This window comes from Morus notabilis, unplaced genomic scaffold (assembly GCF_000414095.1).
Source record: "Morus notabilis unplaced genomic scaffold, ASM41409v2 Scaffold136, whole genome shotgun sequence".
Lineage (NCBI taxonomy): Eukaryota > Viridiplantae > Streptophyta > Magnoliopsida > Rosales > Moraceae > Morus > Morus notabilis.
The window spans coordinates 64,429-76,842 of record NW_010367550.1 but is presented as its reverse complement, the minus strand read 5'-3'; the positions used below and the strand labels follow the sequence as shown (position 1 = coordinate 76,842).

Below are 12,414 nucleotides of genomic sequence, written 5' to 3'. Positions count from 1 at the left end.
GATCCTTATGATCAACTATCTCTCTCTCTCTCTCTCATCAGATCATCATTTTATAGTTTATGTATTCTTTTGGATTTTCCTACGTGGATATGCATATATTACTATAAATATTATATTACTATAAATATTATATATATATTCTTCAATCAGTTCCATCCCAGTACGATCACCATTTCGTAGATTTGCGCAGTGATTTTCTTTCCTTTTTTTTTTCTTTTTAATCTTCGTTATTTTTTTCCTCTCCAACGAGGTTTACTTTACTAGTTCTCATTAGTCCATTTCTTAAACATACCATATATATGAGTAAAAATATAATAAAATAATTGGTCGTTATAGCAGTTAGAAATTAGAAGACGTGAAAAACTGCGAGGGAGCTTTAGGAACTAATAATGACGATGAGAAATATTTTATCAATTGACTAATATTTAGATTTTATCAAGTCTGAGTTATACATTCTATAATAATTAAGGCTGTAATCAAATTTTCAATTAATTTGGTTCTCTACCATCATTGATCATCTCATACCCTTTTTTTCTTGAAAAAAACAAGACAAGGAAGGATTTCTAAAATGTGGTCTTACCAATGGGCATCCACATCCATCTCGTGCTAACCTATAAATCCTGATATAAAAAGAAGTTTCTCCTCGTAGATTATGGATTAAAAATTGGGCTCTTTACACACATAGTAAAATTTGAATAGTAGATTTAAATATTGCAAAATTCTAAAAATATTACAAGAATAGAAAATTTTGATATCATTATTTTAATGACTAATCATTATATAGTACAAAATATAACATCATTATGATAATAACTACAGTATGTAATTTTTGCTATATTTATAATATTTTAAAATTTTTGTTAAATTTCAACTCACGGGATAAAATTTTTCCATCTAGTACAATAATCTATTTAAAAATATGAAAAACTTCAGTCATGAGCCCATTCACTTCGCTGATTCGAATTTGTAATGTGAGTTGAGATGTGATTTTGTGTGAGAGCTTTTTACTGTAACAAAAAAGTTAAATTTAACCGTTTCTGAGAGCTTTTTACTGTAGCAAAACTCGAATTCTAAACTCGAATCGGCAAAATGAACGGGCAATCTTTCTTTTTTCTTTTTTGTTTCTTTTACAAGCTTTCTTTTTCTTTCTGCTTTCTTATTCTTTTTTTTCCCTCCCCCGCATATATATTGTGGGACCCGTGTGAGGTTGATAGAAAACAGCCGCGTGCCACAAAATCATTGTCTTAAATTGCTGGAATATATTGGATGAAATGAGAGGGCATGAAAGATAACAGCAAGTTTGCTCATAATCATAGTCACTATGGTTACACAAAAAATGAAGGTATAAGATGCAATGCCTATCACAATGGTATTGGAATTGCTTTCACAACACTTTTCCTTGAATTACAGAAAGAGTGAAGATGACTTTCGTCAATCGTACCCAAGCCAGACAATTGGACCCCGAAATCCTCCAACCTACGCACATCCCGGGGAAGTGGGGATTGCCATAGGCCATCCCACCATGCTGGAGGGAGAACTGGCGTGAAGGCACATTGGTGAGGCTGGTTGTGACAACTCAGGAGACCCGCGAATCTGTTCCAGACATGTCCCCACCCAATCTGAAACCTCAAACCTTCTCTCAACAAGTTCCTTTGGAAGCTGCTTAAGAAAGAGAAACTAGAACTAGTGGCATTATCACCTGACAAAGAAAAATAGAAATTATTCAGATTTGACAAGGCAAACTTATTTCTTCATGTTCATATTTCAAATTGTATGAAGCCTTAAGTTGGAACTTACCCGACAAGGAATTTCACTTCCTAGGGAAAAGTACGAGGTACTTTATTATTGCTTAAACTGGCTTTTAAGGAAGCTTCAAAAACCTTTTATAATGTGAGATATTATTGATTGTGTTATTGTTATATCATCTAGGTAATGATCCACCTATCTAAATGGACTTTTTTTCTGCCGAGAAACTCAAATTGCACCATAAGGATTACATAAAATAAAAGACGGATTTTGTGGAGCTAGAAGTACCTAAACTGTTGGCTGCGGCAAGCGCTGCAATTAATTGGGCATAGGTGGTTCCAACACGCCTATGAGCTCCAGAAACAACAGCATGTTTTGCTCGTGAAGCGAGAAAGAAGTCCACAAAGGCAACCCATCTGGGTGCCGGACCCCAATCTTTCACTCTAAAATCTGGACCTTGCAAACTATTGGCACGCACTGATATATTTCCTCTAAAATGTTCATAATTAAAATGAAGTACCTACAAAAAGCACAAGTCATTCATGATAGAAAGTAAATTAGACATAAATAGCTTAGGTCAAAGAAAAGCAAAAAACGGATATGGTCTTTAGCCCCAAATAAAAATATGAACAAAGTCTGAATTCAAAAGGTAGTATGATGACCCCGATTCAAAATTACATAGGAGGCTTATATATGATGTTGGAAGTAATAATTGGGTGTTTATAACATGATTGGCACACCAGACAACTACCTCAGCAAATTTAATAATATCCGGTGTAATGCTTGTCACAAGGGAGGGAGTATCTGAAACTACGACCACCCTGGGTTTTGAGGTCTTGCTAAGATTGTTTGTGGCCTTTTTAATGCAGTTCAGAGCTGCCTGTAAGGCTCTTACAGACCTGAAATATAGAATGCAAGAACTTGCATCATTAATCGCTCAAGGTCACACTCTTTAAGTACACACAACATGCAGCATTCCCAATATAAATAATGAGTTTCAGAGCTTTTACGAGATGAATATGCTCCAAATTTAATTCATAACTAGATGTTGGTTTCATGAGCCACTTTTGATGGTCTGCTTTTCCCATATGACTCCACATAGGTGGATGCATACTTTTTCCTACTCAGTGCTCACACTACAAAGACAAAATTTGAATAAGAGAACTTGGAGTTTTATTGCTATACTTGTTCATAAGCATCCGCATGTGCAATGAAATATCAGGATCAGCTCCACCAGCAAGAACCCAATTTACAGCTTCCTCAACGCTCTTTGAAGGAGATATGAGGACCCTCATCAGTTCCCCAAATACATTAGGACGGGATTGGAGAACCTCTGACTGTCCAAATAAATCAGAAGCAGCACTCCTCATCTCAGGGTGTATGTTCTTCAAGAAAAACTGAACTGCCACAGCATCTGTTGTGCCTTGGAACCTGCAGTACAGAGGTTACTGCTTTGTAATTACCTTATGGACTTGTGAAATATGGAAAAGTTCTTATTTTACCATATGATGGGTTGTTTCCATGCCTTCCAGTTGCCACAAAGAACATTAGTCTGTGTTGGCTTCTCAAAATTATCAGTCCTTATAGTGAGACGTCTTCCAAACTTTTTCTCGCATTTATTCTGTCTCCAGAGATGCTTGACTTCTTTCAAAGTAAAGGAAACGTTGGAGTAAGAAATGTAATCCCCAAATGGAAATCTTTCCCTGAAAAATGTAAGAAGAGCAATCAGCACAAAGTAAAAGCATAAATGGCAGCACTTTCGCACTATGTCCACATCTGATCTAAAACCCAAACAGAGATACAAGCAAGGATATGCCTTTTTTAGGCTTATTAGCCATTTCATGAGACCACAAATATCCACATAAGACTACTGCACGACAGCACTGAGTGATGGTACATGCCAAGAAACTTTTCAAATGAGAGGTATACGGTTGTTACGTGTCAGGTTAAGTCCCAACACCATCTTTTTCCTAGGATTTTTTTTTTTTTTTTTACTCCTTGAAAAAGACAATTTAAAACGTAACAGAAAGGCTTGAGAAAGGACCAATATGCCTGGTTTGCCCAACGATCAGCGACCGGTTTAGCATTATACTCAATGCTGCAGCACTTAAAATCTTGTACATTTCATTGCCAAAGCCTGCCTGTGATGCTTTGGCCAACACAAAACCATGTCGGCAGAATTGCTCGGGAGGAAGATTTCGGACTCTCGTTGCACCTGAAATTGGAATGCAAGAATGCGATTTATCCCTCACAAGTTTGATCTAAGGAAGCACAGGCCACCGATGCCAGAGCTTACAAGGCGTGGCACATGAGAATATAGTCAGCAACTAAAGAATTTGTTAGTCCACCAAAAAAAAAAACCATATTTTTTGGTTCACCAAGCAAAATTTCTTACTCAATCCAATTCTTCTAATCTAACACAATAACCACACATTAATAGTTCTACGATCTCTTATTCAGAAATGAAAATTTTACAGGGCACGTGACAATATAGCTATCAACATCCAAAAGCATAAGCTCTATCTAGTTCTAGCATAAGGAAAGTGAATTATCAATGTACTTATCTCTGCATAATGATTATTCGTTTTTCAGGCAGAGCATAGAAACAATTAATTTATCTAACATTCAATTGTCAGTAGTTGACCAAAAACATGTATGACAATTAATAAGATTGGAGTAACCACAAACAAAAATGTAACCATTGAGAACTCATCCATATATATATATATATATATATATATATATTGGAACAAGATGTGAAGTTGATGCTTATAAACTAAGACTAGGAAAAGAAATTGCTAATTGAATCGCATTCTAACAAAATAATATCTAAGACTATCCTTCCACACACACACACACACACACACACACACACATACGTATATTCAAGTTCTTCAACTAATAAACAAAGTATTAGTTTTTCCTTTTGTGTTTTTGTTGGAACAGGAACACTAAGCAAAATTCCTAATTAAATACAATTACCAATTCGACAATCCTCTTACTACTCTGAAACGAAAGCTACAATGTTCAAAAAAGAAAAGAAAGAGAAAAGTACCACTGAGAGAAAAATGTCGAAGAATAATTCTTCTGACTCTAAGACTCTCTTTCCAGAATCCTCCATTGAAGTGCTCTCCCATCTCCTCCACCGTCGCGCACGGCCTCGTTCCTCTTTTTGTCGTCTGAGCCTGAGTCTGAGTTCCGTTTCCGACATCGCCGGAGCTTCTAGAAATTGGATCGGAATCTCGATTCGTGAGAATAGTGGGACCCGTCGGAGGATCAACGGCTCTCAGATTGAGCATCAACAGGCCCGTGGCGCCAAATATCATCGCGCAGGCCACTACAAACGACCGTATCGAAGCCCGCCTCCTTCTCGATCCACCGTGCCTCATTTCCTCTTTCTCTCGATTTTTCTTTTTCATTGTTTTGTTTCTTTCTTTACTCGATTAGATCTAGAGCCACAGATCTGTTGCTGAAGAAGAAGCTCAAAACACTTGAAAGCTAAGCTTGAAATGCTTCTACGCTTTACTCCACTCTATCAATCAATTCCAGCTAATGAAAACAAAGGTTAAAAAAAAAAAAAAAAAAGTTTTAGAATTGTGTCCCTCTTGTTTTCGTAATTCGGCACTTTCACCCCCTGCGACTTTTTCTCAACAGTTTAGACTTTAGTATTTTTTTTTTCTTTTTTTTATTGTATAGTCTTTAGTTTTTGTATTTTCAAACTAGTAAGTAATGTTGCCTCTATTCTTTGTAAGGGAGAAATTAACTCTAATTATTTTTTTTAAGTTAAAAAATTAACTCTAATTATTAATAAGATGAACTCTTTTTTTTTTTTTTCCTTGCATTTAGCACTTTATCGTTGAAAGTATTGTAATTGGTTTTAATAAATGCGGAATTCTATAGTAGTGGACGCTTGCTTTTCACTATTGATAAGGAATGTAATGAGATTCAAAACGGTGTTAACAAAATGAAATCATATCCAAAAATAAGATCAACTGCACCCAAAACCTCTCTCTTTGTATCTCTCTTCCAAGTTCCTTTCTCCCTTTCTGGTCAATCATCCCTGAAAAAAAAAAAAAAAAAAACCCGAAATAAAAGAGAGTTCTACGTCTTCCCCTCATCCCATTCATTTTGCATTCTCAGTTCTCACAAATCTCATGTATTTAGAGCATTAAATATAATTATTTTTAAAAATTTTTTATTATAATAAAATTTAAATTAATGAAACGAATGAGAAGTTAATTATTACTTTCTAAAAAACTCACTCACAACATTTTCAGTGTCTTCCTTCTATTGTTGAACTCCATTGTAAAGCCAACAGTTAAGTTAAATCAAACAAGTCATTTCGTAGTTTTCTTTCATTTAATCTTCTTTGAATTAGTGATTGCAGTCTACAAAAAGAAACCATCAAAATAAATTCCATACGACTATCTGTAGAAGACCTTTGAAGAAGATTTCCCATGGATAAGAACTGGATTTCAGCACGATTCAGAGCTGGAAGGAGGCCCCTCTCTCCTTCCTTATAGAAGATGGATGAAGAACCAAAAAAAAAAAAATCTAAATTGTGAACCTCACCACCCAGTACCCGTTTCTCTAAGGAAAGGCGGAGATAGGATGAAGAAATAGTTTCTTATTTCTTGCTCATTTCTTTCCCTTCTCTTAGCAAGCTAAGCAGAAAGGGCGAAAGGGGAAAGAAAAAAGAAATTTGAGAGTGCAGAATTTTAGCAGGACCGGAAAGGATATAGCAAAATGTAATTTTTTCCACAATGATCTTAATAACTAATCCTTATGTGAGGAATGAAAGGAATTTCCCCCAGCAAGTTCTTCCGGCAATGGACATGAATAGTGCATTTAAATCTCACTTCTTTAACATATATATATATATATTTATTTATTTAATTCCTTTATAAACTTTGAAAGTACTAAAGTTGAAATTTGTTACACCATACATCGACCATTCCTTCGAACGACCGACGCCGAGGATTCCCTACGGAGGATCGGCTGTTGGCATCGACAGTAAGGCGTAGCAAACGTGCCCTATGCGTCGAGAGATCACGCAAGAGGAGAGGCGCCAGGCGAGGGCTCTACGTGCTGAGACCGCTGCGTCGAGAGAACATTGTCGGTCTTTTTTGCCAGAAGTAATGTCAACCCGAGGAGGGAAGTATTGATCCGACTGCTATTGCAGAAGTCAGGAAATCAGGCGGCAGGTTGAGAGGATCAGCCGTATTTCCAGGAAAAGTCATCATGAAAACTCACCTACCCTCACGAGGATCGAGAACAGAAGATGGCTTCCTCCTTGAGAGCCGGGAATATGTAATCGCATGTAGAGGCCTATAAATAGAACGAACGAAACCCAGAAAAGGGTTAGACACCATTAGTATTACAGAGAGAAAACTTGTAAACATCTGAGAAAATAGTGCATGCACAAGTGGATTAGGCACAAAATTATTGCCGAACCACTATAAAATCGTTGTCTATTCTATATTGTTTTGCCACTTATTACTTGATTCAGTGGTTAGCGCAACCGTGAGCGTTCCCGGAGAGGTAATTACGAGTTGCCGGAAAAGCACCGTCAACAATTGGCGCTAGAAAGAGGGCCTCAACCCCAGAAATTTAACCCAGCTTTGAACCAAAAGAAACTGTCATCATGCCTCCCGGCAAGCGTGTCCGGAATACCACCACCGCAGGGACCTCAACGGATCCCCTTCCACCGGCGGCCGCGACTCCCCCAGACCGTATCGACCAGCTCCAAAAGCATGTCGAAACGCTGGCCACAGCTGTGGAAAGAATGGCTACGGCCCTGGCTGGGCGGGAACAAGGGCAGAACCCAGTGCCACCGCTTGAGGATGCGCCGGTGAACCCGGTGAACGCCACTATTGGGGGCCAAGTGATTGGCGACCGACGCGGTGACGCCGAGGAAGTCGCTGATAGTCGAGCGGGTGATCCACGCTCGTCAAAGTCGAATAGGTCTGTAGGGAGCAGGCAACGCGCGACACGGAGGAGAGCGCGGGAGAAGGCTGTGGCGCCAGCTGTGGACAACAGAGATGCACCCCCTCGACCGCAACAGGATCCACCTAGGAGGAATGTCGTCCCCGTGGGATCCACGTCGGTGCATGGCAGGGACCTGAGGGCAAGGGTCGACGCCCGACGTGGAAAGGCCGTGCAGCTGACGAGGGAAGATGAGCTCGCAGCAGAAAATAAAGCTCTGGCCGAGAAGATGGCCAGGCTGGAGAAGCAGATGGGGAGTCGACTGAACAACTTTGAACAGGTTATGGGAAAGGTGGCCGAGGCAGTTAACGTCGACGCCAAGATGTATACGTCTCACGACCACTCGTTCACGGAAAACATCATCCGGGTCCCACTTCCCAACAAGTACAAGTCGCCTCCCATTCCGTTATACGACGGGAGGAGTGACCCGGACAATCACTTAGAGGTGTACACAGGACACATGGTCCTGCATGGATACCCCGAGGAGGTGATGTGCCGGGCATTCATGAATCACCTTTCCGATTTCGTGAGGAGATGGTTTAGGTCCCTCAAACCAAACTCCATCACCAGCTGGGATGATTTGAAGAACGCCTTTTTGACTCAGTTCATAGGTGTCAAGAAATACATCCTACCAAAACAGAACCTGTCGAGGGTATACCAGGGACCTAACGAGTCCCTGAAGGACTGGATAGCCCGGTTCGGGGAACAGGTCACCGCCACTGAAGGAATCTCTGATGAAGTGACCCTGATGGGGGCGCTGTCCAGCATGAAGAAGGACATCCCCTACAGCACAGACCTCGACCAAAGGCCGCCCCACACCTATCGGGAATTCCTGACAAGGGCGCAGGGGTTCATAAACGCCGAGGAGGCCAAAAAGGCCTTAAAGAGCAAGGCAGCAACCCCTGCCAAGGAGGAGGTAGGGCAGGCTAGCTGTCAGAACAACGGCAAGAAGCGCCGAGGTCCTCAGGTGCAAGCCGAGCCAAGGTACAACCCAGCTCCGAGCAACAGGGGCGGCAACGCCTCGACGAGCCAGGGGGAGACCAAGCGGCCCAAGCCGCAACGGTACGATGCCTACACTCCCCTGACTATAGGGATCGAGGACGTCTACCACGAGATAAGCCATCTCCAGGTCCTGCGTCGACCTCCACCCCTAAAGTCTGACCCGGCACGGAGAAACCAGAACAAATACTGTCGTTTCCACGGCGAGAGTGGTCACACCACGGCTGAGTGCTACGACCTGAGGGATGAGGTCGAGAGGCTGATCCGGGAAGGGGGGCTAGGCGAATACCGAGCCGACCGCCGGAATAACAACAGGCGCAACGACGACCGACGGGACGAGCAGAGGCGCGATAACCCGCCCGAACCAGTTAGCGTTATAAGAACGATCTTCGGGGGACCATACCTCAGTGGTACCTCTCGACGCACACAGAAGGAGTACGCTCGAGAGGCGAAGGAGAAGTTCAGCCAGAGGATCATGAATGTCTCTGGACGCGAGGCTAAGGCCGCGCGATATGCCAACGCCGGGATCACTTTCTCAGAAGCCGACGCGAGGGGGGTACATTTCCCCCAGAGCGATGCCTTGGTCGTCAAGGCCATGATCGATAACCACATTGTTTGCCGTGTCCTGGTCGACAACGGTAGTTCCATGGACATCTTGTACGCGAACTGCCTCGACAAGATGGGGATTCCCCGCTCAAGGCTACAGAATAGTGCCCAGCCACTATACGGGTTCACGGGAGACAGCGTCATCCCGAAAGGGGCCATCGAGCTGCCAATGACCATCGGTGACCGACCACACACCTCGACCGTTATGTCAAAGTTCCTAGTGGTGAAGGGAGGCGACCAATACAACGCGGTCATCGGACGCCCGACCCTGAGGGCCCTGCGGGCGGTAACGTCCATCTACCATCAGGTGATGAAGTTCCCCGCGCCAAACGAGATCGGTAAGGTCAGAGGCAACCAGTACGAGTCAAGACTCACATACTCAGAAACCGTCCGCCAATACGCCGAGCCGACTCAGGTACAGAGAGAGCTGCGAATGGTCGATACCAGGGGAAAGGGACTCGACTTGGATCCAAGGTTCCCAGGAGAAGAGCCCGGAGCAGGACCGGTCGAGGAACTAATTGAGGTCCCCATCGATGAAAGTGACCCAACGAGAACACTGAGGATAGGCTCGGAGTTGGGGGCACAGAACTGGGAAAAATTGGTCGAGTTTCTCAAGGGAAGCCTCGACGTGTTCGCTTGGTCCCACGAGGACATGGAAGGGATAAGCCCCGACGTCATGTGTCACCGACTAAACATCGACGATAAGTTCCCGCCAAAGAGGCAGAAGCGTCGACCAATGAACACCGAGAAGTCCGAAGCCCTGCGGGTAGAAGTGGACAAGCTCATGAGGAACAACTTCATCCGAGAAGTCTTATACCCAGAATGGGTGTCAAATCCTGTCTTGATAAGGAAGCCAAACGGGGAGTAGCGAACGTGTGTCAACTTCAGTGACTTGAATAAAGCCTGTCCTAAGGACAACTTCCCACTACCCCGAATCGACTAGTTGGTCGACGCCACGGCAGGACACGAGCTACTGAGCTTCATGGACGCATACTCTGGGTACAACCAGATACTAATGCTCGACCATGATGAAGAGCACACAACGTTTGTCACCGACAGAGGGCTCTACTGTTACCGAGTGATGCCCTTCGATCTCAAGAATGCTGGAGCGACCTACCAACGCCTCGTCAACAAGATGTTCGCGGGGCAGATAGGAAAGACTATGGAGGTCTACATCGACGATATGCTGGTAAAGAGTAGGAAGACCGAAGACCATGAGGAAGACCTGGGAAGAATGTTCGGTGTTCTCAGAACGTACATAATGAAGCTGAACCCTCGGAAGTGTGCCTTCGGCGTCGCTTCAGCGAAGTTCTTGGGTTTCATGGTGAGTAGTCGAGGAATCGAGGCCAATCCACAAAAGATTCAGGCCCTCCTCGACATGGCATCGCCAAGGAAGCCTAAGGAGGTCCATAAGCTGACAGGCTGTGTGGCCGCACTTAATAGGTTTATCTCCAAATCCACAAATAAATGCGTACCGTTCTTTGACACCCTGAGGGGAAGCAAGCCGTTTCTATGGACAGAAGAGTGCGAACAGGTGTTCCAACAACTGAAGGAACACCTTGGGAAACCCCCTATGCTGTCCAAACCTGTGACCGGGGAGGTGCTGAGCCTTTACCTGGCGGTCTCGGAGCACGCCGTTAGTTCGGTGTTAATCCGTGAAGAGAAGAGGGTGCAGCTGCCGGTGTATTACACTAGCAAGCACCTCCTCGACGCGGAGACGAGGTATCCCCAGATGGAAAAGCTCACCCTCGCGCTAGTTGTGACAACGAGGAAGTTACGGCACTACTTCCAGGCCCATAGCATTCAGGTCTTGACCAATCATCCCCTCAGGCAGGTGCTACAAAAGCCCGACGCCTCTGGTCGACTCCTTAAATGGTCAATAGAGCTCAGCCAGTTCGATATCGATTACAAACCACGGACCGCTATCAAGGGCCAAGCCCTAGCCGACTTCGTGGCAGAGTTCACAGGGCTACCAGCCGAGGTTGAGGAAGCCAACAAGCCACCACGATGGAAGCTCTACGTCGACGGAAGCTCCAACGACAACGGCAGCGGGGCGGGACTGGTGTTACACACACCGGAAGGACACAAGGTCACCTCGGCCGTCAGGTTTGAATTCCCCGCGTCCAATAACGAAGCGGAGTACGAGGCATTGCTCACCGGACTCCGGTTGGCGGAGCACTTGAAAGCTGAAAACCTCGACATCTTCAGTGATTCACAACTTATTGTGAATCAAGTGAAGGGCCAGTACCAGACCAGGGACGAGAAGATAGCTGCGTGCCTGAAGAAGGTTAAGGAAGCCCTGGGAAAGTTCCCCACCTATGACATACAGCAGGTACCGAGGGCAGAGAATAGCAACGCCGATGCCCTCGCCAGGCTGGCGACGTCGAGAGACGCCGATCTTTTGAACCTGGTACCCTTAGAGGTCCTGAAAACCCCGTCCATGGAGAAGCGGCCCGAAGTTGCACCAGTAGACCTCTAACCTAGCTAGATGGATCCAATCATTGGGTACTTGGTTAGCGGCGAGCTTCCTGAGGACAGGCGGCAGGCCCAAAAGATGAAGTACCAGGCAGCAAGATACACGATGCACGATAACCTCCTCTACCGCAGAAGGTATTCGACGCCCTTGCTCAGGGGCCTCGGTGCAGAGGAGGCAAAGAGGGTGCTATCGGAGGTGTACGGTGGGGTTTGCGGGAATCACGCAGGAGGACAGTCCCTAGCCTACAAAATATTACGGCAAGGGTACTACTGGCCTAGTCTCAAAAAAGATGCGGCCGAGTACGCGAAAAGGGATGAAAGGCCAGAGGTATACGCCCCGACCCCTCGACTGCACTCAGAGGACCTAACGTCCATACTATCCCCCTGGCCCTTCGCAAAGTGGGGGATGTTAGCGTTTATGCCCTTAGGAATAAATGTAACAATATTCTTTGAGATATTTTGACTATTAATAAAGATTTGTTTATTTTATATATCTATGTATTGTCCTCTTTATGTTCATAATAGTTGAATGTATGATAAGCAAACTGAAAGTCTGAGACTGTCATTCTAAATCTTTAGGTCATGCATGTAATGTGAAGAACA

At 44.0% G+C, this 12,414-nt stretch overlaps 1 protein-coding gene across 1 annotated transcript; it reads right to left on the bottom strand.

The window, feature by feature from the left end:
• Positions 1-1,240: 1,240 nt before the first annotated feature.
• Positions 1,241-5,260, bottom strand: LOC21389120. The gene is made up of 7 exons (XM_024175135.1): positions 4,802-5,260; positions 3,799-3,961; positions 3,249-3,449; positions 2,932-3,177; positions 2,498-2,645; positions 2,035-2,266; positions 1,241-1,699 (listed from the first exon to the last, which is right to left on the bottom strand). Exons 1-7 carry the CDS (start codon positions 5,163-5,165, stop codon positions 1,362-1,364), a joined length of 1,692 nt encoding a protein of 563 aa, XP_024030903.1. The 5' UTR covers positions 5,166-5,260; the 3' UTR covers positions 1,241-1,361.
• Between the last annotated feature and the right edge of the window lie 7,154 nt (positions 5,261-12,414).